Here is a 25083-nt window from a genome sequence, read left to right on the forward strand (position 1 = left end):
TTTCAAAACATGTTTTTAATATGAAAATGTGAATCTTTTCCTAAACATGTTTGTCATGTCATGTTTTGCTTTTACGATTACCTATCTGCTTGACTATGCCAATCATGTTAAATCGAATTCGGGTTCCAGTATGGCCGCAAACCCTACTCGGACTAGTGTGCACATATGGGGATCATGAGCTAGCTTTCGAGTTGGCCGATCCGGTGACCGTCGTGGAATGTGGCCACATTCCCGGTTCACATATGTTCAGATATGGTATTTATGTTTATGGGATTGCGCAATCAATTTTATGAAATGAAAGGAATTTAGTGACTCGGGGCCTTTTTAAATAAAAACTCTGTGTTCACTCAACTGTGGCTGACAAATTAAATGGAACTTATTTTGGCACTATGCTCACTGGGTATATCAAGTACTCAGCCCTGCATGTTTCTTTTCTAACGTGCAGGTTGAACGTGGACGAGGAGGCAAAGGTGTTGGGAAGTGACCGCTAATAAGTAGTTAGGTAGCCCAAAGTAGTATGTCTTCATACATATTATTTTGTCTTGGAACCTTCCGCTGCAGTAGAATTATGTTCTAGGAACTTATGAATTTGGTCTTGATACTCTGATTTTATTTTGACTATGTACCCGTTCGCCTTCGAAACCATTTTCTTGAGTTGAATTGTTCACTTATGTTTAATCCATGGTTTATGAGATTATTTTTAGTCACGGAATAGCTACGCTCACTAGTACTAGGGAGTTGTGGTCGTGACAGACAATCCCTAAATTCGCTGACATATGAATTCTGTCACATTTATGTCAGCAACTTCTTATGTGATATCCTAATAAATTCTGATATTTCATACGTGATTAAAGTTTTGTCAATATTTGTACACAAAAAAACTTCTTATATTCCTCTATTTCTAGTTATATCATATAGGAAATTCATTGAGAAACAATAAACACATGGAAATGTGAAGTTATTTATGAAATAAAAATCTGAATCAATAATACACAGAATAAAAAATATTTCATATTTAATTAAATGATACATTATTATTTTCTTGAAACACTGACATTTAAAATATTTTTTCATTATATATCATCGAACTAATGTGTTAATGTAAGCCTAATTTTAAGATGATTTTATATTTATTAATATTTTATTAAGAAATTTAAATTAGCTCAAACTGAAATTTTTAACATCATATGAATATTCAATCTTTATATATAAATTTGCATAGTTTCTTGTCATTCGTGATAAAATTGAAACATGAGTAATATTTTGAAAATATTCAATCATGTGACGTTAACTATTTAATCCTTGTACATTTTTTTATTAAAAGTATCTGAAATTAAGACAACGTAAATTTATAAATTAATACTGCAAAATTGGGATACTATCATAATAAATAAAATCGATCGATGAATCAAGGTAAAAAACAAATAAAAATTAGTGGAAATAGAAAACATCGAAAAATACTTGAAAATGAGTTTTATAAGGAAGAAAGGGTCTCATTTTATTATTTTCATATTAATTAATGCATATAATGATAAATATGTATATTATAAAAAAATTAGAAAGTGTAAATAATGAAAAAAATTTAATTACGTATGAAGTACTAATTTATTGGAAAATTACATAAGAAGTTGCTGACAAAAATGTGACAGAAATCACATGTCAACAATATAATGGAGTGACAAAAATGCCCTTTTAGGGCCTGAGGGTATTTTGATCCGAAAAAAATATGATTCGTGATTATATTTAACGTTAGGGTCCTCTGACACTATTTTGTTTTTGTTAGGGACCTACCGTGTCACAAACCGAAATGCTAAGAACTTTTGAAGTCGTTCACTCAGAATAAATATAGATTAGCACTACCACATAATTAGTAGTACCATATAGGTTGCTTAAACTATATAAACATTTTAAGCGTTACCACATAATTAGTAGTACCATATAGGTTGCTTAAACTATATAAACATTTTAAGCGTTTTCAATATTTAAGTTGGATGTAACTAAATAGAAAAGTCAAAAGCAATTTAAGATTCTTATTATATTTAGATTCCTGTATGTAGACATATGTTTTTTAAAACAATATTTTTTTTACGCGAGATATTTATTTTAAATAATAATAGCTCTCTCTAGAGCAAGTAAATTTGGACACGTAGCGATATAGTAATATGATGCTTGAGTGTTCGAATCATGCATGATCATATTAAATTATTTGAGTAAAACCCCAATCCTATGCTCTATTTTGGTATCTCGTTTATAAGATGAAAATGAAAGCATTATTATCCAATGAATGTAACTTTAATTATTCAAATTATAATAAGATGCATAAGCGTAACGAGTATGAATTATGGACTATAAATAAATTGTGCCTATTGCCTAGACATACTATAATCGATTCATAAACTGGATCAGATCGGTGAATAAAAATGAGCATATGAAGTTGAGGAGATATCTGCGAATTTTTCTATCGTATTGAAATCAGAAAAATCAAATGTAATTAGTTAGCATTTTATTAGTTAGTTAGCTTTTTAGTTAGCCTATATATAAGGCTCTTAATTGTAATTTACTGTAACTTTTGGTAAAATGTAGTCATTAATGAAAAACCCCTTTTTTTCTTTCCTCTCTTATAATCGACAAGTTTCTCTATATTTCATTGTCCTTTCTTCTTCCTCTCTCAATGAAATTTTTCTCTGTCAATTGGATTCACCACTTTCGGGCATTGCACGAATTTCATGCATTTTAGTCTCAACAGTATTTTCCAAATATGAGAACTTTTTTTTTCAAATTAAGTTCATAATTTATTTCAGGATACTTAAAATGTATTTTCATCGAGGAAGGAGCTAGTTAATTCAATTTAATTAGAAGCTAAAAGCAACCCTTGATTACTTTTATTTTATCTCAATTTAAATGATGATTTCTTTTTTGAGAGAGCATCTTTTTGATCCACGAACTTTGCCGAAGTATCATTTTAGGTCCGTGAACTTTGAAAATATCATTTTAGGTCCGTCAACTATAAGTTACTATCATTTGAGGTATTTTAAACTTTTTTCGGACGAAAATGCCCTTAAGGCCTTCAAAGGGCAATTTGAACAATTCTTTCGCCACTCATCTTGCGTCAAATACAGAGAGTCCAACAATTTTTTTTACACCGTATAATTCAATTACCATCCAAATTGAATTTAAATATAATTAAAATTTACCGTAAAAAATAGTACATTTTTCAATTATTAGATGACCAATTATATAGGGATAATGAATTGGGACTTAGATACTTTATTTTATCATTTTAAGAACTTACTATAGGTGATTTGTGAATTATATTTAGTTTATTTGTTTTGAAATTGGATAACTATTAATGTAGATTGTCATTCGGAGTATTATTTATATGAATTTCAGAATGAGGTCAATTACCATCCAAATTAAATTTAAATATAAAAATTGTTGGACTCTAGGTGTTTGACGCAAGATGAGTGACGAAAGAATTGTTCAAATTGCCATTGAAGGCCTTAAGGGCATTTTCCTCCGAAAAAAGTTCAAAATACCTCAAATGATATTAACTTATAGTTGACGGATCTAAAATGTTATTTTCAAAGTTCACAGACCTGAAATGATACTTCGGCAAAGTTCGTGGACCTAAAAAGATGTTTCCTCTTCTTTTTTTATGCACGAGATTCAAAAAATAATATTTATAAATTGAAGTAAGAGAAAATAAATTATATATATATAGAAAGAATAAATTAATTATTTTTTACTAAAAATAGAAATTAATCATTTGTAGTAATTTTAAAATACCAAAAAAAGAATATTAAAATTAAAGAAACTTAATACACTTTGGGACAATATATTAAAATCTCTGTCATAAACAATGATTATAGACAAATATCTGTTGATATAAAAAGGCAATCATGATAGCAAAATAGCAAAGATAAACACGTTTATTCTATATTAGACCAACTAAATTTGATTACATCCCCAAAAGTTGAATGTCGTAATCTCATACGGCCAAGTGTTGAAATCTGGTGACGTGGCGTACAGCCCCAAATTCACTGGAAATTTCATAGTCCCATTCACCAATCCAATGAATATTATACTACTAACTGAAAATCATTAGAAAATCAGATAATTATTCCCAATATTTAATGCAAACTCCATCATTTATGCTCGATTATTATGTGATTATTCATCAAACTCGAAACCGATTTTATTTTTTATTTTTGTGCATTTTTAATTATTACTATCGTGATCTATTTACGACAGATGTGTGATTTCGATTCACTATCATTTTCTTTTCCTTTTTAGTTTATTTGGCTGATCATTCATCGAAATTTGGCGTTTCCAATTGTGATTCTGCACAATATTTGATTTGCAGGTGTGATTCTGTAGGCTCCGCATTATCACTCTCTATAATTTATTTAGAATTTGGGTTTGATTTTGTCGATTTCTGGTTTTCCTTTTTTCTGTGCGCAGCTGCAATGGATGAAGGGAAATTTCACCCGATTGCGAGTAATTCAGGGGAGAAATTGGGGGCAATTGCGATGCCGGCTAATGTAATTCGCGATGCAGATGGATCGTCTAGGGTTATTTTATCGGAGCCCACCGGTTGTACGGCTGAGGTTTGTATTTTTTTTTGAAGAGAAATGCTTTTGTTGATGAATTTCTTCCATCTCATGAAGATTTATTGATTTTTCTATAAATAGTTATTTTTTCATGGAATGCAACTGTTTCCCCCCTTTCTGCTTGTTATTGCTCTTTGTATATGTCTTGTGTTAAATTAAGTTTAGCCTATTTAGAGTAGAGAATTATTGACAAATGTTTGACTGTGAAATTTTGTATGTTGCTGCCTAGGTGCTTTTGCACGGCGGGCAGATTGTGTCTTGGAAGAATGAAAGAAGAGAAGAGTTGCTATTTATGACCAACAAGGTGAAGTTTTTTTCAGATTATGTATACGTGTTAATAACTTAATATAACTCAGTTATCACGAAAAAAGGTGGTAAAGAATTTTATACATCTCTTTGAATGAATGATTGAATATTATGCCAGATTGGCAGTTGATAAGGTTACTGTATTTGGGGTTTGGCAGGCTCTTTGGAAGGCTGGTAAAGTCATCAAGGGCGGGATATCCATTTGCTTTCCGCAGGTGAGTCGCTAACTTAGCTATAAAGTATCTAAAAAGCTTCTACCGATTCTTATTGAATTCTATGTGCATACCAGTGTACCAATTTTGGGTCACCAGAGCAACCTGGATTTGTGAGGAATAGGCTGTGGTCGGTAGATAACTCTCCTTCGCCTCTGGCCCCTGCCAATAGTCGCTCAACGGTGGATCTTCTGTTTAAATCCACAGATGATGATCTGAAGACTTGGCCGCATAGGTTAGCAGTCATTAGAATGGCTATCATCACAATAACTAGTATTTAAGACAGTCTTATGTTATTTCGTTTTTGATTGTAGATTTGAGTTACGTCTACGAATTTCTGTGACTGCTGGCAAGCTCACCGTGATCCCACGTGTGCGGAACATCGATAGCAAACCATTCTCTTTCACATTTGCTTTATGCAGTTACTTATCCGTCTCTGATATCAGGTTCTTCTCATTTGCATCATGCTTTGGTATTGCTAAATTCATTTTTATTGAGTGTATTACACATTTAGATGATAGTTTGATTATCACGGATGAGGAACTCCGCTATGCTTTTTAGAAATAGATTGCTTGATGCTGTTTGATTTGCAGCGAAGTGCGTGTTGAGGGCTTGGAGACGCTGGACTACTTCGATAATTTGTTACAGAGGGAAAGGTATACTGAGCAGGCTGATGCAATTACTTTTGAAGGTGAGGTAGGTAATGCTTTTCTTTCTATTTAGTGTTTCTGTATATTATGCTTGAAAGCCGATGAGACATACACATTAGTGTAATTGGTTATCGTCTCCTTTCTGGGTTGATAGGTTGAGCGGGTGTATTTAAGCACCCCACCAAAGATAGCAGTAATAGACCATGAGAAGAAGAGAACCTATGTGCTTCGCAAAGACGGGATGCCTGATGCAGGTTCCTTGTTTTGTTGTCAAAATGTTCTTCATCTTTGTGTTCATTTTTTTCTAAAAGGAGTAACCCCGTTGTGCAGTTTTATGGAATCCCTGGGACAAGAAAGCAAAGGCTATGCCAGATTTTGGGGATGAGGATTACAAGATATCGTTATGTATCGATTCTGCTTCAGTTGAAACCCCGATAGTCTTGAAGCCCTGTGAAGAGTGGAAGGGCCGTCAAGAGCTGACAGGCGTCTCTTCAAGTTATTGCAGCGGACAGTTGGATCCTCGAAAAGTACTTCAGGGGTACCAGTATTGAATTTGTAGTGCATATATATCGGGATCGCTTATCATCATTTTCCGTCATGCATACATAAGCCGCTTCTTTTCTTTGTGAAGTACTAATCCAGCTTCATGCTGTTTGATGAGCTTTATCTGTCTTCTTTTATATGAGGTTCAACATTTTACCTTTATGTAGGAGAATTGCTTTTACATTAGATTCTCTATGATGATGGTCTCAATTATGGAACCTAGTTTTAGCTTTTAATATCATCTGATGCTTCTCCCATAATCCTATAATTGATTGAAGAAGCTGGTTTGAATCATCAATATTTCGTCATATATTTACACCGTTGAGAAGTGAGGAGGAATCATACATTTTTGCGAGCTCTTCATCCTTTCACCAGCTACTTGATGGAAGCACCTAAACCTTCACCAAAGCTAGGTTAGAAAACCCGATCATCACTCGGACCAGCATCCCGATATCGATTCCATCACCGTCATTTCCTTGGATGTTTAGATTCCGCTTTTCCAGTTTTCGCTCTTATAAGAAGGTCCTCAACTTTCTCATTGTTTGTTGACTCTACTTACTTTTACACGAGCAATATCTACAAGTGTATGGAGCTAGTATAACAATCAATAAGTAAAAGTATCGTATACATAAGGACTATGGATGATAATTTAACTACCACAATGCAATGTTGATCACTATTTAGATAAGTCATAAAAAGAGGTTTTTGTTTATATTCTAGTGAAAACAAATTTTAAACACTAATTAAAATAAAATAATAATAATAAAAAGATGAATAGCTAGGTAGAAAAGAAGTAGAATTCTATAAACTTGATAACAAATCGCCTATGGTTAATTAATTACTTCCTTTGTCCGCAAATAGAAGTCTTGTTTTCTATTTTAGTCCGTCCGTGAATAGGAGTCCCAGTTCACTTTTACCATAAACGGTAATATGGTTTCACATTCCACCAACTCATTTCCACTCACATTTAATTTAAAACTAATAAGAGTATATATAAGTGGACGCATATTCTACTAATTTTGTTTCATCCATTTTTCTTAACATTTTTTAAACCCGTGTCGCCAAGAAATTGGATTCCTAATACCAGACGAAAGGAGTATGATCCTATGCGTACTAGGGGTTTAACTGGTTGATAGGTTAAACACTTCCTAAATATGTATCTTCTCTTGTAGCGCACAACTTGGAATTATATAATTACAATCCAAGTTTTGCAATTACGATTATAATATTCTCATTCAATATCTAATTATCAATTTACTTTACAGTTTACATTTAATCTTAAACTTCTCAACTCCTATGGATTAATATGATATTTATTTTTATTCTACAATAGATTACTGATCTCTTGAATCTTGTATAAAAGCCTAAACTATTTAAATAATGACCAATCAATTAAATAGCAAGCCACCAAAATCCATTAAATCACCTACATGAATCAACATAGGAGAAACATACACCCTCCGTCCCACAAAAATATACATTCTTTCATTTTTAGTACGTCCCACAAGAATATTCACTTTCTAATTTTGGAACTCTTTTCTCTTTAAGGAGGTGTGACCATTTATTTATTTTTTTCTCTCTACCTCTTTCTTACGTTACCGATTTTTCATTAAAACTCGTGTTGAACCCAAAGTGCATATTCTTGGGACGGAGGGAGTAGTATTTAAACCATAGGAAATAAGTATTTACACAGTCGATTTACAAGTGTATTTAACTAGTCATGTTCAATATAAAAACAATCAAACAAAGTATTTGAATCAAGAACATTAAACTTTTACACCCTTGGAGGATAGATAAGTGGTTGGAGCCTCCTTCTTCAATTCTTGGAATGATTGAGAAACTCTACACTTGATTATGTGTCTTTTTGAGTGGAGAGAGTTCTTTTACTCTCAAGTCTACTGAATACAGTAGTGGGAATCCTCTCTCTCTGCCTAAGCCTAGTGTCATTTTATCATTTTCCTAAGCCTAGTGTCTTTTTGAGTGGGAATTCTCTCTCTTTGCATAAGAGCATCCACAATAACGTCCGTCCCGGCAGACGTCCGGCCAGCGTGCCGGAATTCCACGCGGGACGTCCATCATGTTGGTTTCTGGATTACAAGATAGCAAAACCGGGCGTAATACAACCCAAAAGAAGGAATACAGAAGAAAGAACTGAACTGAAATTACAACTTAAAAAATGAAGCAACTAAACCAGTATGGTATGATAGCCGAGTCGAGGAGGCCTCTTCCCGCAAGACGAGATACGCCCCGGTAGTGCTCTCGGTTTGGCGTGTCGTCCCCAAAAGTAAAACGGCTACGTCTCTTTTGATGCAGCACCGCAATCAGCAGAGCTCCGGCGAACTGGATAGAGGAGAGGGCAGAGCTTCGACAGAAGGACAATGCAGAGAGAGGGAGATAGCTTATGCAGAGAATGCTTGTATGTGTGTCTTCTAATGCAGTGGTATGGCTAGCCTATTTATAGGCCAAGCCACCATGCAGGGTCAACCAGCCATTGAAGGCTCATCATGGCAATTCGTAACCGACGTCGGTTACAGGCGTGTGGCTGGAGTGTGCCACCCGTGTGTGGAGCGTGTGGATTTCTCACGTGGCAGCCGTGACTGTGCCTCGCTTGACGACGTGTCAAGCCACTTGGATTGCTGACTCGGCGGTGGTCTAAAAAGAAAAGTTTAGGCCAAGCACCAAGCCCAAAGACCACCCAAAGACCAATTGCCAAGATCGAGATCGTGCCCGGGCCCGGGCCCGAGCCCGCGGCCCGCGAGCGCGAGCACGGGCGGGCGGGCGGCGGCGGCGGCGCGCGCGTGTGGGCTCTTTCACCCATCTTGGTCCACTATAATTATTAAGTAACATAAAGTCACTTAATTTATACACATCAAAAGATGTGCTAATCCTCCAATGTGGGATAATTAACACTGGTTAATTATTCCCTAAGCTCCAACTCCAAGCTTTAATTAAAAGCTAATTATGCCCAACTTTAATCCACTATTTCTCACTCACCGGAAATCGGATTTGAGAAAGTGAATATACTACATTTATCTACGTAAAATGTAGATCGACGCTATGTCATTTAATTTCACAAAATTAAATGTCTCGTCACATTTATTATTTGGTCAAAATCCATTGACCGGGCATATTTAATCCATGATTTTTACACATCATTGAGCAGCGGTGACGCGGATACGGACGTCCTCTGCGGACACCGGAGTTCCGTGGCGTTCCCAGGACGTCCGTCGCGACGTCCTTGCGGACGTCCGCCATTGCGTTGACTCAACGAACGCCCGCGCGGACGTCCCGATTATTTTATTATTTTTTTTCAAAAATTCTATAAATACGGCTCGTTGAACTTCATTTCATTCACACCACTTGTATTAACGTGTATCTCTCTCTCTCTCTAAATACTTTTCTTTCGAAGATAAATGGAGCACCACGATAGTGATTCCCCCGCCACGAGCGAGTCACAAGGACCAATTTTTCCCGTCGTCGCTGGAGGATATCATCAACAATATGCGACGCGATTTGGGGTTGGGAGACATGGCGGAGAGTGGCGACGAGGAGACTACCGGCGGGGACGACGAGGGTACTGGCGGCGGGGAATCCGAGGAGTGAGACGACGGTTTTTTTTAAATTGTGTAATTTTTTTTAATAATTATGTATGTTTTTTTTATACTATGTATGTTTCTTTTAAATTAAGTGGTTGCAATTTCTCTGTATTTGTGTCGAAATTTTAATTCCGTAAATTGTTTAATTTGGTGAATTTGTGAATTTTTATTATTGTGGGAAGTCCATCGGGATGTCCTTGGGGATGTCCGCCACTGTGCATTGGGATGTCCTTATGACGTGGCAGTGCAGTGAGAAGTCCTTATAACGTGACAGGGGTGTTTTTGGGATGTCCGCGGGGATATCCGCCGGGAGATCCGCACCACTGTGGATGCTCTAAGAATATTTTTTATGGACATAATGAGTAATTTCTATTTTTTAGGGCATTAGCAATGGAGCGCCCTATGCACCGCCACATCATAATTTTATCCTCCTACCCTTCCACCTGCAGTGGGGCGCCCTATAAGTCGACCTAAGCATTTTCTTTATTTGAATATTTAAATAACTACAAAAATTGGAAAAACCCTTCATTTCATTTAAAATTAATATATTACAATTCGAATTAAAAAAATGCATTCTCAACGACGGCGGTTACGGTCCCAAACTTCTTCAATCATGTCGTTCATGAGCTGAGCATGGTCTTGTTGGTTGCGCATTGAGGCCTGTCTAGATAGAACCTCATTGAAGCCCGTCGGTAATCCTCGAGCGTGGGGCGCAGTCGCCGTGCTGGAGCTAGATCCACCTTCATCATCGGCTCAATCGGTGACGCTTCTACCTTCGTGTTCGACTATCATGTTGTGCAATATTATGTACGCATACATGACATCAGAGATGACTTCCTTGAACCAGAGACGCGACGGCCCTTTCACTATTGCCCACCGTGATTGGAGCACACCAAATGCTCGCTCCACATCCTTCGCGCCGCCTCCTGCTTTTGCTCAAATAAAACTCTCTTCTCACTAATTGGGCAGCTGATCGTCTTCAGAAAAACAGGCCACCTTAGGTATATGCCATCGGCCAAGTAGTACCCCATGTGATATTGGCGCCTGTTGGCAGTGAACTCGATGGCCGGGCCGTTGCCATTGCATTGCTCGGTGAAAAGGGTGGATGAGTTGAGGACGTTGATGCCGTTGTTCGACCCTGCTACACCGAAGTAAGCATGCCAAATCCAGAGCCGATGGTCAGCGACGGCTTCGAGGATCATCGTCGGGTGGCTACCCTTGTATCCACTGGTAAATTGGTCTCTCCACGCCGTCGGACAATTCTTCCACTCACAGTGCATACAGTCGATGCTCCCTAACATCCTAGGAAAGTCGTGCGCCGTCTCGTGCATCTTCATCAGGCCTCCACAACTGTATGCACTGTGAGTGGAAGAATTGACAATCAACAACAGTCGGCTTTCGCAAATATGTGTCGCTGTAAGCCTCCACAACTCCCCTACAAAATCTCTTCAAGCACTCGTGGCCAGTTGTCTCCCCGACGTGAAGGTACTCGTTGAACGTGTCCGTCGTGGTGCCGTAGGCCAACTGTCGGAGTGCAACCGTGCACTTCTGCAACGGCGTAAGTCCGGGTCTACCGATGCCATCTTCCCGATACTGGAAGTATTCATCACGTGACTCCAACGTCTGGACAATGCTGAGAAAAAGATAACGATGCATTCTAAACCTGCCGTGAAAAACAGTCGGGCTCCGCCGTGGTTGCTTGGCAAAATAGTCTGCAAATAGACGTTCGTGAGCTACGGCGTGGTCGCGGCGGATAAATGTACGACGTCGAATAGGCCTGGGGATCTGCTCCGCCGCCGCCTCCTGCTCGCGCTGCATTTCGGCTAAGCAATCCGCCATTGTGTCATTAACGACATCGAATAAGGCTCGAGTCAAGGTCCGACTAACGCCCTCCGAGGTACTCCAGTCGTCGTCGTGGTTCATTTTTGTTTGTGAGAGATGATCGAAATATTCGTATGGAAAGTGAGAGATGAGAGAAATGTTCGTATGAAAAATAGAATGAGAAACGAGGTTTAAATAAACAAACATTTGGAAAAAAAAAACGAAGACGTGTTGCATCGTCTGCGCGATAGTCCGCGTCGCCCATAATGGGCGGACGATGTCCTATCATCCGCGGACGATTTATAGGGTGCGGACGATGCATCGGACATCGTCCATACACCACATTGTCTCGGGCGCGCTATCGTCCTCCCCATTGCGGATGCCCTCGTTCTGTTCCATGTTTATCAAGCATGGCTTATTGAATATATTCAACTTAAAGTGTAGAAAGACAAGATAAAACGAGCTCACTAATTTGTGACGCGGACAGAATTCCTTCCGCCGCTCTCTTTCCTCTCTCTCTGCATTGGGTGTTCGAAGATTTCAGAAGCATCCAATCCTCTCATCTCAGTGCATGTTTTTTTTGGATCTGGGTCTCTGAGAAACCAAGTCAGGCAATCAAAATTCATCACTTCCATCAATTTACTTGCGAGAAATCATCAATTTCAACAAGGATTTTGCTTGAAATGTGCCGCAAAGGGATAAAAATCTGATCTTGGAGCTGCTTCAGCACTTTTTTAAGCAAGTGCGAAAGTCTTAAAACTGGTGATAATTTAGAGAGAGAATGGAATCTCGAAACGGGTTTTACCCTGTAGCAGAGCTTGATTTGGACCCGAAATGGTTGGTGGATCCGAAGCTTCTCTTTGTAGGGCCGAAGATTGGAGAAGGAGCTCATGCCAAAGTCTACGAGGGAAAGTAAGTTGACCTTCTCAATCTTGATTTCCTAAGTCAAAATTTGCTTATGATTCTGACATTACGATGCATCTATGTGATGTTAGGATGTTGAAAAATCTAATCTTTTGAGGTGGGAGAGCACTAGTTTTAAGTAAAACAGATTTAAGTTAAAAAAAAAAGATTTCATGTTGTAGAAAGTAATTTGTGGTTGTGATTTTTGTTTCTTAAGATACAAAAATCGGAATGTTGCTATCAAAATTGTTGAGAAAGGGGATACAGCTGAAGAGATTGCAAAGAAGGAGGCGAGATTTGCAAGAGAGGTTGCGATGCTTTCCAGAGTCCAACATAAGAATTTAGTTAAGGTTGTTTGTTGTATATTCATTACATACAAATATGAGTGAGTGATCTGTGTGTGTGTGTGTGTGTCGGTGTGATATTTGTAGTGAGTATTGTCTTAGAGATTCTTCCTTCCTTTATAGTTCATTGGTGCTTGCAAGGAGCCTGTGATGGTTTTAGTGACTGAACTTCTGCTTGGTGGGACGTTGCGAAAGCACTTGATCAGCCTGCGCCCTGGGTGCCTCGATATTCGGGTAGCTATTGGATTTGCGCTTGATATAGCTCGTGCAATGGAGTGCTTGCACTCCCATGGAATCATCCACCGTGACCTTAAACCTGGTACAGATGTTTATTGTTCAACGCACGAAGAATCAATTCGTAATGCTGTTAAAACTCGTTTCCCCCTGATGAAATTTGTATCTCTTGCTATTAGACTAGGAGATAGTTGGCTTTCCAAGGTTAAGAATTTGGTTAAGTTGTGTTAGGAGCGGTTCTTAATGATGCTAAAACTTGATTGCTCCCGTTGAAATTTGTACGACTCTTACTACTGGACAAGGAAATACTCCCTCCGTCCTATTATACGTGGCTCATTCCAGAAAGAATCTTCGTTAAGCACAAAATGTGGCTCAAAGATAGAGGCTCATTCTACTTTAAATACAAATCACAACTTTCTTGTTTATGTGCCCAAATGTAACGAGCAATTACAAATTATAATGGAACATAGGGGGGGTAGTTGGCTAACCAGGGTTACGAATTTGTATAAGTTGTTAATCGTTAGGAGCAGTTCATAATGCTGCTGATACTCGTTTGCCCTCGTCAAAATTTGTACACCACTTGGCTCTTGCTATCAGACCACAAAATGGTTGGCTTTGCAAAACCAATATCAAGAATTTGTGATAACGTGTTTGCTCTTTGTCAAATTCGTATAACTCGTGCTGCTAGACTAGGAATCTGCTTGAATATTGGATAACACGGTTAACAGGCACACGGCTTTCTCTGTCTTGCAGAGAATTTGCTCTTGACAGAAGATCGAAGAACAGTCAAACTTGCAGATTTTGGTCTTGCTAGAGAAGAGTCGTTGACTGAGATGATGACTGCGGAGACGGGAACCTATCGCTGGATGGCCCCAGAGGTAGTTTCCGCAACATCTTCCCCTCTGCTTGTTTTTTCTGATCGAAATGATTGAAAAATATGTTGCACTTGCAGCTGTATAGTACTGTCACACTAAGGCAGGGTGAAAAGAAGCATTATAACCACAAAGTGGATGCTTATAGCTTCGCGATCGTTTTATGGGAGCTCATACACAACAAGTTACCCTTCGAAGGCATGTCAAATCTGCAGGCGGCCTATGCTGCAGCTTTTAAAGTGAGTTTCTTCAACTCCTCTTTCGAATATTTTGCACTTACTTTGATTCGTGTAATCCAGTACCTAGAGCCTACGAGTGGCTTAAGCCCATACCAAGCTAAAAAAATTAATTTTTATTTCATTCATTCTCGAATTTTCATTATTTGTGTGAATTATTGTGCAAAAGCCCGTATTATCACAAAAAAAACATGGAAATTATTGTCTCAAAATTTCAAACTCGAAATTTAGAATATATAAAGACTACTACCAAAATTTAGTCATGCGTCTGCGCTGGATTTTATGCAGTTCCTATGATTCAGCTCGATGATGAGTGCTGGATTTTATCAATTTCAAGTTTGAATTTTCGATAAGCTAATTTTTGTATAATAGTCTCGTGATGGGGGCTTTTGCGCAACGACTCTCACAAAATACCGAAAATTTGATAATAATTTGAGTATAAAAATTGATGTGGGGGCTTAAGGGTTTAGGGGTTAAACCCTCTTGACCCTTACTAGCTCCAATTCTAAATCCGGTCAACCGTCATCCCAAACCGCTCTCTTTCCCTATGTTTTGCAGAACGTACGGCCGAGTGCGGATGAGCTTCCGGAGGAACTGGCTCGAATAGTGACCTTATGTTGGAAGGAAGACGCTGATGCTCGCCCCAACTTCACTCAGATAATACAAATGCTCCTGGAATATCTTTCCGCGACCTCTCTGCCTGAGCCAGCCATACCGCACCGCATCTTCAAAAGCACTTCTGAGATGAATGCTGTCTTCCCACCGGAGTCCCCAGGGACGAGCTCGCTGATGGCGAAGAGGGGTGACATGGCCGGCACGCCGACTGCAGCGACTGAAGATGAGCCGAGAGGACTTTTCTTCTGCTGTTGCTAGCCGCATTGATTTTCGAGGCAAGAGTGGTTGTAAATTATGGAGTTTTTAGAGGCTGCTGTGATGGTGTTGCAGTGAAACTGTGAGGTCCATCCAAATGCCTTTTGCTCCATTGATTTGTAGATTTTCTCTAAAGAGAATCAATAATGGTTGGTTCTCTGTTTATGTTGCATGTGGTTGTGGTGACTCGAACTCCCAACCTGTTGATTTCAAAGAAAATAATTTACCAACTAATTTGCTCGACATTGTAAGTAACCCTCCATTGCTTTAGATCATACTCTCTCCGTCCCACTACTATAAGTGAGACTAATTAGTTAAAATAGAGAGAAAGTAAAGTAAGCAAGAGAATAATGTATACACGACTATTTTTTATATTATTCTCTTTTTTATTTTACTTCATCTACAATCTAACTATTTATTATCATCTTTATAAAAGCTGGAAAAAAAATAACTCACTTATAGTGGGACATATGGATACTATGCTACAATTCTAAACAATGCAGATGCAAATATGCATAAATTATTGAGTTAATTTATTAAAATGTTCGAAATGTAAAAAACTCGCAAATTTTTCCAAAAGGAAGAAAAAAGTTAATTTTTGGGCTTAGAATATTGCCTCGCCCTTATTCATGTGAGCTAAAGAATGCATAAATTACTTCACGTGTATAGTTTTAAGCTTTGTGGTTAACCAAAAAAAAAACGATTTATGCAGCTTTTGCCTTACCTCAACAATTCCAAAGAAAAAGAGAAGACGAAAAGGTATAGGATACGAAAATCGAATCAATAAATAAAAAATTATTCAGTTCTGGAAAGAAGATATACAGAAAATGTATATTATATATTTACCTTCTTAAAAAAGGTGAAATATACCCTTTTAAAAAGTAACACATTTCAAAGGGAAAATGTATATAGAAAAGTAAATTATTTTTTAAAAACAAAATAATAGTACAAAATGCATTAAAAAACATAAAGTGTAATACCTTTTCAAATACCTTTTCACTTGGAGAAGGATTTTTCATGAAAAGAAGACAAATATGGTAGTTATATGATTTTACCTCTCCATTGATGGGGAGGTAAAGATACCTCTTCAAAATGGGAAAATGTATAATACATTTTCAAATACCTCTCCCCTTGGAGAATCATTTTTCATGAAAAAAAAGTAAATATGATAGTTATATTAGTTTACCTCTCCCCTTGAAGATGCTCCTAGTAGAAACTAAAACGAACGATGAAGAACCAATAGTGAATTTAGAAAATGGTTAAGAGAATAGTTAGCACTGGAGCTATGCACAGACAAAATAATTTTTGGCTAATGAATATAAATTGTAAATACTTAAAAAAAACCATTATATGTATTTTATATAAAAGAAGAATGATGCTCTAGTCCTAATCTAAAAAAAAGATTTTCTGTTCGAAATAAAATTAAATTTTTGTAATTTGGGAGAAAGAAACAAAAATTACTCACCCAACTTAGATATTCAATATGGAGTACATAAGACCACATTATGGAAAACTTTATTTTATTAAAAAGCCAAAAAAGTATAACGCGCAATACTAAAAAAATACAATTTCATCGATTACATGACCAAATTTTTTTGATGGGAAATGAGTTATTGGGAAAGAGATTGGAAGGCGTGAGAAATAAAGACGAAATATGATATTTTTATAGAAGTGAGTTGGGACTTTTAAATCAATTTGTTGGGTAAAATTAACAACATCATCTGTATACATCATGTGTAACAATTGACATCCTCCCCTACACCAAAAAATTGGATTATAATTTGCATCACCACAAAATTCAATTATCACAACTATTATTAAAATTAGAAATTTATGTTTTAATAATAGTTTACGTTTTCAATCCGAAACTAAAAGCTATATGGAGCGAGATTATTATCATAGGGGTGCATTATAATGCTAACTTTTTTAAATTGTTAATTTACTAACTCATCAATGTAGTGTATTAAAAAAGTCAACACGATCACATTAAAATGTCAACACATATTTGTGTTGATATTTTAGTAAACTGTGTTGACATTTAAATATTAATGTCAACACAATATATTAAAATATCAACTTAAGTTTATTTTGACATTTCATTATCATCGTATTGACATTTGTAATATACTACGTTGATGAATTAACAAGTTAGCAACTTAAGAAAAGTTAGCAACAGATCATACCTCATCTACGAATACATGTAGTTTGCATACAAAAATAAATTTTACTACTACTACAAGTACATAAATGTTACTCCTTCCGTACCACAAAGTTTATCCGAGTTTGCCTTGGCACGGGTTTTAAAATTTGTTTAACTTGTATTAAATGGAGGGGTGTGTTGGAATAAGGGCTCCACATTGAAGAGATTAAGGTGTATTTAATGTCTATTTTTGAAAAAAATCCAATTGTGACAAACTTTGTGGACGGACAAAAATGGTAAAATGAGACAAACTTTGTGGGACGGAGGGAGTACTATAATTTATATTGTTTCCAATATTTTAATAATTAACAAATCAACAAATAATTAAAACCCAAGATTTAAGGGATTACATATATTTGTAAAATTTATAAATTATACAACTTGAATATTAAATATAAATATAAAATAATTTTAATATACTAAAGAGTAATATAAAATAGTAAAATAATTAATATATAAATATTTAATTACTTAACTAAAAAGAAGTTAAATCCAATGAACTTACCGCTCGTCGTATGTATTAAAAAATACTCGTGGATATACACAAGAAGAATATCAACATGAGTGCATGTATTGTGCACCTCTCTAACAAGTAAATATCTTGGGTCTCATTACTTACTCTCTCTGCGTTGCGTATATTTTTTGCATTGACTAAAAACGTCACTACCATAACATCCCGACAAACGACCTAAAATTGGTATATTTAAATTTATTACTACTATATTATATTTCACTCAAATGTGAATGTCATAGATATGATGAAATTCGATATCTATGTACTTATATCAACAAGTCATGACAGTTAGTTTGACCCAAAAAAGTTAGTTGGATTAAGATTTATAGTGTTAGGTGTTAATACGATAATTGCAGATAATCATATTCTAAGACTAGGATTATCGGTTGGAAATGGCCGACCTCCATGTCATTATCTAATTATAAAAAAATTGAAGTGATATGGTCTCCTCCAAGGCCACCATCAACTGGCTGGCCTCTCTCATGGTCTCATCCCATTTTTATTTTGCACAATCTCATTGGTTGGTATATATATATATTTTTAAAATTATATATCTTTAATATATTATTAAATTTTTTTAAAAGTTATACCAAAATTCATAATTTTTCATCCTTTATAAATAGAGATTACATTTGATATAGTTTTACATACAAAAAAATCTCATCTTTTCTACTCCTATAATCCTTCTTCTTTGATGGAGTACAATTTATTACTACTAGTAATATTTTTTAGTTTCCTTTGTTGCCAACCGTAGAGGATGATGAGAATAATATATTCTATGATTCCCAAATTTTCAATTCTTCCCTAGATTATTTTCCTAGATTTGATTGTGTTATTTTTATAAATATTTTATGTAATAATATTATATAAATTATAATATTATAAAACTAAATATATAATGGTAAGGTTGGGTGGTAATAGATAAATCATAAAATATGGTATGGTTGGGTTGTATGACAATTGATGATGTGAAGGAGATAGAAATTAATTAAATATTAAAAAAGTGGATGGTTGGATTGAGTTGAATGGTTGCTGATAAATATAGTCTAAAGGAGCTACTGGCGGATCAACCGTGATTTGATGAACCGAAAAATCCAAATCTTACATTCTACTATAAACCAAAATCAAATGGATTATAATAAATAGGAAAACATAGTATTGGAGAAAATGGAGATATAATATTATAATAAATAGATAAACCTATTTTTGGAGAAAATGGGATTCTAGTATTGTAATAAATGGAAAATATAGTATTGCAGAAAATGGGGTTCTAATATTATGCTAATAAATAGAAAAACATACTCCCTCTGTTCCATAATAAGAGTCTTGTTTTTGTCATTTCGGTCGGTCAACAATAAGAGTCTTATTTCACTTTTACCATAAGTGATAAGCACCACCAACTTATTCCACTCACATTTTGTTATAACCAATATATATATAAGTAGGATTCATATTCCACTAACTTATTCAACCCACTTTTCTTTTACGGAATCGAAAACACGGTATGGTAATGGTATAAAAAACAACTTACCGAATTTTCGGTATACCAAAAAATTCGGTGCGGTATCGGTATGGCACTCACGGTAAGGTATACCGTACCGAACCACCCCTAGACTGAAGTGTATGTATTATGTGTGACCGTAACATGTGTTGTGTGTGTATTGTGTGCGAGGCTGCATATAGTGTACTCCATTCGTCCCTCTGTAGATGAGTCGTATTCAGATTTGGGTTGTCCCACTATAGCTGGGTCATTTCCTATTTTGGCAAAAAGTACTTTGCTTTCTCTTACTTTATTCTCTCTTCATCTCTTTACCTCTTTCCTTTCTACTTTATTCTCCTTTTACTTAGCTCGTTTAAAACAATTTTTCTTAAATCCTATGCAAAAAAGAAACGTCTCTACTACAGAGGTATGAAGAGAGTATATTTAAGTATATGTATAATTTAACTTTATTCCCCTCATCGGGACGTAAAATTACCATTTCCACCCCTCTGTTTGCCTCCGGCATCGTCCCAAACACTGAAAAATTAGCCACGTCCGCACTAAATCAAGCTAATACTATATATTTGTCCCTCTGTTTTCGGATCCTGGATCCGCCACTGTTGTGCGTGACGTTGCATGTAGTGTGTATTTCACATTTCAAGATATTGTGTACTACTTCCATCCCCCAATAATTGTGCACTTTTGTCCCGACAAGGGTTTTAAGAAATGTAAAGGAAAGTGCTTTTAAAAAGTTAATGGATAGTGAGTTCTTTTTTTATATATTAGTTTTATAATAGAATATGAGTGAAATGAGTCCGTGGAATATGAGACCTACTTACCATTTATCGTAAAAAGAAAAGTACACAAGTAATAGGGGACGGACGAAGTAGTAGTATGTAATGTATGTATTGCGTATATTTGATGTGTTGTGTGTGCGCAATATATGTATTCAATAAGTATTCGTGTATTTAGTAAGCTTGTGTGTTGTGTGTATAATTTCATATTAATTATTTTATTTTATCAATAAAAAATTTAAAATTAGTTTATAATTCAATTCTTTCCAATTCGATGCTAGAGTTTCAAATTCAATTTCTATTTCAATTTTAATTTCAGAAGCAGACTCTAAAGTCTAAACCAAATTTGTGGGGCTACTAATTAATTATACAAAGTCTCGGGGGATATATTGTAATTAACCAAACTGTTAAACCCCCCACCTAAAAACCCCCAAACTCCAATTCAATCTCGGCCGGTTTTCAATTCGCGGAAATTTGAATCAAAATGATGTCTGTTTACACTAGAAATCTTCGAAATCAATGTCTCAGAACCCTTTCTTCTCTCCTCCTCAATCAAAGGTAAATGAATTTTGTGTAATTTCTCCAAAAATTTCTCATTTTTTGTGAAGAGTTGTGCATATATCTGATCAATCGAACTTTTCCATTTTTCTCAGGGTTGATGTCATCACGAGAAGCAGTTTTGCTGCAATTTCGATGCCTGGATTCAGCAATGTGAGCTGTGAATCGTCTTCGGCGCCGAAAATATGGAGCAGTTTTGAAGGGGCGCGGCGTTTCTCGTCGAAGAGTATGAGGAGTAAAGTGGAGAAGCGGATGCAGCGGGAGTCGGGAAAAACCCTAAGGGAAATTCGGAGGGCGAAAAAATTGAGGAAGAAATTGATGACTGATGAAGAACGCCTCATATACAATCTTAGAAGGGTATGCTATTACTGCTAATTTCTACTAGTTTATTTATTTATTATTTTTAGGTCATTTTCTGTGTCTCGACTGGTTCTTTAATGCTGAAATGGGTTAGCTTGCTTTAGTAGTTATTGGAATTTAGTTGATTAGTTTGAGTTCTCTTTTTTGATTCATTCATTGGATATGTGAAATGAATCACTGTTTGATCTTAGCTGCTTAAATTGCTCGTGCAATGTTGGAATGAAGAATCGAATGCTGAGCATGGGATAACAGTATGTCTTTATATTCGATTTTCAGAAACTGTCTTTCATTTACTCGTATATATTCAAAGGTGTATTCTTTATCTTTTTTTGGTGACTTGTTCTTGTTTCCGATTGGGCTTTGTTGTTGTCTCTTGTTGCTTAGCTTCTACTTCATTTGATAGAAGTGATGCTGTTTTTTTTTACAATAGTTGCAAGCTTTGTGTTCTCAATTTGCTGCTTGTTTTTCTCCTTTAGTTTCAGAAGCTGAATATTTCACCATTTTGCCTCATGTTTTGACTAGTCCAGGCAAAGAAAAAGGTGGCTTTGCTTCTCCAAAAGCTGAAAAAGTACGAACTACCAGAGCTTCCGCTTCCTCGCCATGATCCCGAGTTGTTCACTGCAGAGCAGTTGCAGGCATACAAGAAGATTGGTTTCAGAAATAAGAACTATGTCCCTGTTGGTGTTCGCGGTGTCTTTGGAGGAGTTGTTCAGAACATGCACCTTCACTGGAAATTCCATGAGACAGTTCAAGTTTGTTGTGATAATTTCCCCAAGGAAAAAATTAAAGAGATGGCATCCATGCTCACAAGACTGAGTGGGGGGATTGTGGTGAATGTACACAATGTGAAAACCATTATCATGTTTCGTGGCAGAAACTATCGCCAACCTAAGAACTTGATACCTATCAACACCCTCACGAAAAGGAAGGTGAGGTGTAATCTTCCTCAATATTGGCATCTGCCAACAAATTTAAAGAGTGTAGAATAGAATAATGTTGGATCCTAATTACTTGTATTTTTTACATGCAGGCATTATTCAAGGCACGATTTGAACAGGCCCTCGAATCTCAGAAGCTTAACATTAAAAAGATAGAACAAGAGCTTCGCAGGAAGGGTGTGAATCCTGATGACCCAGTTGCCATGGCTAGCATCCAAAGAGTGGCTTCGACTTTTTTCAATGCTATTGATAAGAGAGAGGGAAGTCCCTACGTCTTTCGAGAGGACAAGACAACACAAGTGGCATCTGAGGAGAGCTTTCAGCAGCCGCAAGATGCTGGTGATGATAGTGATCAGGAGGAGCTCGACCGATTCATTGCAGAGATAGAAGATGCGGCTGATAAAGAATGGGCCGAGGAGGAATCAGCAGAGAAGGAAGAGCTTAACCGGATTAGATACTGGAATAGAGAAGATTTTGGTGGTAGATACCAAAGATTTGAAGGTATCAGAAATGAGGACTTGGGTAATGAAACGAAGGATAGGATGAAATACAGGGATCAAAGGCGTAGGGTGAGAGCCTCTGACAGTGAGGTTGAAGGTGATGACGACGGGTTTGAATCTGATGGCATTGGAGAAGTGGTTCCCGGGAGTTATGAGGATGACTCTGATGAATCTAATGGGGAGAGATCTCAGCGTAGCAACGCTGGCAGAGCTAACAGCAGGGGTTTTGGGAGAAATGAAATGAAACCCAATGGTAGGAAGAATCAGCATACTGTTCGAGAACACGCATTAAGTGATTTGGAAGATATAACATGGGATTCGGAAGGCGAAGGGCGGGCCCTGACGGATTCAAGAACATCACACCGTCAGAGTAAGAGCAGTAGGAATGTCAATAACTTTGAACAGACAGAGATGAACAGAAGATCGCATAGAGGCACTCCAGCAACGTTGAAAGGCAGTGCTTTTGATCGAGATCCATTTAGCGAATCGGAGCTGGCAGAATGGGAATCAGATGCCACATCAGGAGACGATGAAGGCAGCAAATAATCGACAATGCAGTATACCAGAATCAGAAAATCCAAGAATGTTGGGTGAAATTTGAACTTGTGGCAGCTTGTGATAACTCCTCATGATACAAGGTTAAAGGATATTTCGAACTTATTTTCCTTGTCGAAAAGGAACGAACTGGTTGGAGGTTCATGATACGCCGACGGTGGAGAAGGTCGGTGGCTCGCCGTTGCCGTGGACAATTTGTTCGTTGTTGCTGCTTCAACAGGCTGGAATTGGGGATGAGTGGAACTGCTGATGTGGAATTTTTATTTATCAAATTATTTTAATCATTTACTCCCTCCACGGCAATTGTAGCATCTTTTCTTACTTTTGTTTGTCCAACAAAAATATATATGCTTATTTAGTTTTTGGATTCTATTTAACAAGTATCTCCTTCATTATCAATCGCAATTTAACAAGTAAATATCCTTTGAATATGGGATATTTGATTGTGACCGGATGGAGTATATTCTTCTCATTGCACATGAACATTAAATATGGGAAATTAAATGGTGATGGCAAGACGACTTTTGGAAATGAGAACGTCAATGAAAGCACGAATACATACCATCTCTAAGAACTAGAACTCAAAAGAAGCGAAAAAGCTATAGTTGAGGTTCAAAGAGGCGTTTCTACCTTCCAATTCATACAATAATTAGGCTGAAGGAAGATAAAGATTGCATAAAAATAATTAATTGAAATAAACTGCTATGCTAACTAAAACAAAATTAAGAAGGTATGTTGTAGAATATCTTGGGCGAGATTTGCTGGCTAATCCTATCATCTACCCTCATTCACTCTCCCTTACGCAGTTCCCGGGCAAAAGGTACTTGTACTCCTCCGCATTCTCGAAAAGGAACTCGGGGAGATGAACGGCTGAGTGTGATTGAGGAATCGGCCCCATCTTCGCGATGATCTCCCTAAACGTGTACTCCTCCGGTAGCATATCATACAAATCAGCACCTTTGCATATGAGTTCCTGAATCCTCTTGTGGCTGAGATAATGAGAAAATTTCACTCGATCCGTGTGGCTATAAGCCTTCATCTTGAACACGAAATCGCTTATGTAGCGAAAGCAGAAGCTGCAGTGCCAGCCAGCGTCCGCCAGGAGGACGTCCGCCTGGCGGTAGTGAGCATACCTCGTCTTCTCCCTCCGGTACCTATGCACCGAGGCCCTCCAGCTCTGGAGATCATACAAGAACTCGTACGAGTATACATAGTTTTTCAACTGGAGGTGGAGAACTTGAGGAATGTCGTCACACCATCTCAGTAGATCAATAGTGTGCCGGCTAGGGATCTCATCCACGTCTGACATGATGAGGAGGTCGTCCTCCTCTATCCCCGCGAGCCTGATAAGCTGGTCGAGGGCCAGCCTCTGGTAAGCCTCCTCAACGAAGGGGTTCTCGCCTTTCCTGAACCTTCCGCCTATCGTGTTGTAGTTAAGCCTGGACTCAACAAACATGAACTTCTCCCGATTCAAGGCAAAGTTGAGGGGCTTGGGGAGGGCCGTGAAGGTGGAGTTGGACTCCAGCAGGACGAACTGCGACACGTACGGGTGCAACTCCTTCCAGCGGATCATGAGCATGTCGACCTCGTTGCTGAAGAGGACAGCATCATAGACGCGCCTGGGGAAGTCCCGGACCCCCCACCCGTGAAGCCTGCAAAGAGTCTCCATCGACACATTCTCGTGGTAGTAGTGAGTTATCGTTGTGAAGGGCTTGGGAGGGGAGTCCCAGAGCGGCCGGACGAAGTAGGTTAGCTTTTGGCCGTGGAGGTATATGCCAAACATGCCGGAGGGGATCACTACACATAGCATCACCCCTACCAATGCCAACCTCATTCTTGACATGATCAACACTACTTCTTCATGAATACACAATTATAAATGCACACTACTTGTTGATTCTTAAATATCAACAGATTGGTCATGCTGAGCTCCTTATATGACCACACACCCACCCACGTCATAATTTTTTCTCCGTTATTTTGTACT

The 25083-nt window shown here is 37.3% G+C and overlaps 4 protein-coding genes across 5 annotated transcripts; 3 read left to right on the plus strand and 1 right to left on the minus strand.

The window, feature by feature from the left end:
* The first annotated feature begins 3984 nt into the window (after positions 1–3984).
* LOC121809463 (putative glucose-6-phosphate 1-epimerase) lies at positions 3985–6539 on the plus strand. Its single transcript, XM_042210101.1, has 9 exons — positions 3985–4363; positions 4462–4607; positions 4840–4914; positions 5075–5131; positions 5206–5363; positions 5443–5574; positions 5722–5824; positions 5933–6032; positions 6109–6539. The coding sequence occupies exons 2-9, from the start codon at positions 4467–4469 to the stop codon at positions 6327–6329; spliced, it is 987 nt and encodes a 328-aa protein (XP_042066035.1). The 5' UTR covers positions 3985–4363; positions 4462–4466; the 3' UTR covers positions 6330–6539.
* Positions 6540–12196: 5657 nt separating this feature from the next.
* On the plus strand, positions 12197–15442 carry LOC121806401 (serine/threonine-protein kinase STY13-like). Of its 2 annotated transcripts, XM_042206422.1 has the most exons (6): positions 12197–12650; positions 12859–12991; positions 13109–13304; positions 13973–14097; positions 14172–14330; positions 14886–15442. In XM_042206422.1, exons 1-6 carry the CDS (start codon positions 12520–12522, stop codon positions 15198–15200), a joined length of 1059 nt encoding a protein of 352 aa, XP_042062356.1. In that variant the 5' UTR covers positions 12197–12519; the 3' UTR covers positions 15201–15442. The 2 variants fall into 2 exon arrangements, with proteins under 2 accessions (XP_042062356.1, XP_042062357.1); XM_042206423.1 differs by lacking the exon at positions 12859–12991.
* Positions 15443–20607: 5165 nt separating this feature from the next.
* Positions 20608–23454, plus strand: LOC121810011 (CRM-domain containing factor CFM9, mitochondrial-like). Its single transcript, XM_042210883.1, has 4 exons — positions 20608–20743; positions 20839–21100; positions 21631–22032; positions 22134–23454. The coding sequence occupies exons 1-4, from the start codon at positions 20670–20672 to the stop codon at positions 23085–23087; spliced, it is 1692 nt and encodes a 563-aa protein (XP_042066817.1). The 5' UTR covers positions 20608–20669; the 3' UTR covers positions 23088–23454.
* A 231-nt stretch (positions 23455–23685) lies between these two features.
* On the minus strand, positions 23686–25036 carry LOC121810012. Its single transcript, XM_042210884.1, has one exon. It carries the CDS (start codon positions 24937–24939, stop codon positions 23881–23883), a length of 1059 nt encoding a protein of 352 aa, XP_042066818.1. The 5' UTR covers positions 24940–25036; the 3' UTR covers positions 23686–23880.
* Between the last annotated feature and the right edge of the window lie 47 nt (positions 25037–25083).

The sequence above is a fragment of the Salvia splendens genome, chromosome 6 (genome assembly GCF_004379255.2).
Source record: "Salvia splendens isolate huo1 chromosome 6, SspV2, whole genome shotgun sequence".
Classification (NCBI taxonomy): domain Eukaryota; kingdom Viridiplantae; phylum Streptophyta; class Magnoliopsida; order Lamiales; family Lamiaceae; genus Salvia; species Salvia splendens.

What these genes read in the sequence shown, in the direction of transcription:
- LOC121809463 (XM_042210101.1), top strand. Translation starts at nt 4,467, where the DNA reads ATGGATGAAGGGAAATTTCACCCGATTGCGAGTAATTCAGGGGAGAAA. An exon ending in TTATCCGTCTCTGATATCAG is followed by an intron (nt 5,575 to 5,721) that starts GTTCTTCTCATT and finishes TTTGATTTGCAG; the next exon opens with CGAAGTGCGTGTTGAGGGCT. An exon ending in CAATTACTTTTGAAGGTGAG is followed by an intron (nt 5,825 to 5,932) that starts GTAGGTAATGCT and finishes CTGGGTTGATAG; the next exon opens with GTTGAGCGGGTGTATTTAAG.
- LOC121810011 (XM_042210883.1), top strand. Translation starts at nt 20,670, where the DNA reads ATGATGTCTGTTTACACTAGAAATCTTCGAAATCAATGTCTCAGAACC. An exon ending in TCTCTCCTCCTCAATCAAAG is followed by an intron (nt 20,744 to 20,838) that starts GTAAATGAATTT and finishes CATTTTTCTCAG; the next exon opens with GGTTGATGTCATCACGAGAA. An exon ending in TCATATACAATCTTAGAAGG is followed by an intron (nt 21,101 to 21,630) that starts GTATGCTATTAC and finishes TGACTAGTCCAG; the next exon opens with GCAAAGAAAAAGGTGGCTTT.
- LOC121806401 (XM_042206422.1), top strand. Translation starts at nt 12,520, where the DNA reads ATGGAATCTCGAAACGGGTTTTACCCTGTAGCAGAGCTTGATTTGGAC. An exon ending in GCCAAAGTCTACGAGGGAAA is followed by an intron (nt 12,651 to 12,858) that starts GTAAGTTGACCT and finishes TTGTTTCTTAAG; the next exon opens with ATACAAAAATCGGAATGTTG. An exon ending in CCACCGTGACCTTAAACCTG is followed by an intron (nt 13,305 to 13,972) that starts GTACAGATGTTT and finishes TCTGTCTTGCAG; the next exon opens with AGAATTTGCTCTTGACAGAA.
- LOC121810012 (XM_042210884.1), bottom strand. Translation starts at nt 24,939, where the DNA reads ATGTCAAGAATGAGGTTGGCATTGGTAGGGGTGATGCTATGTGTAGTG.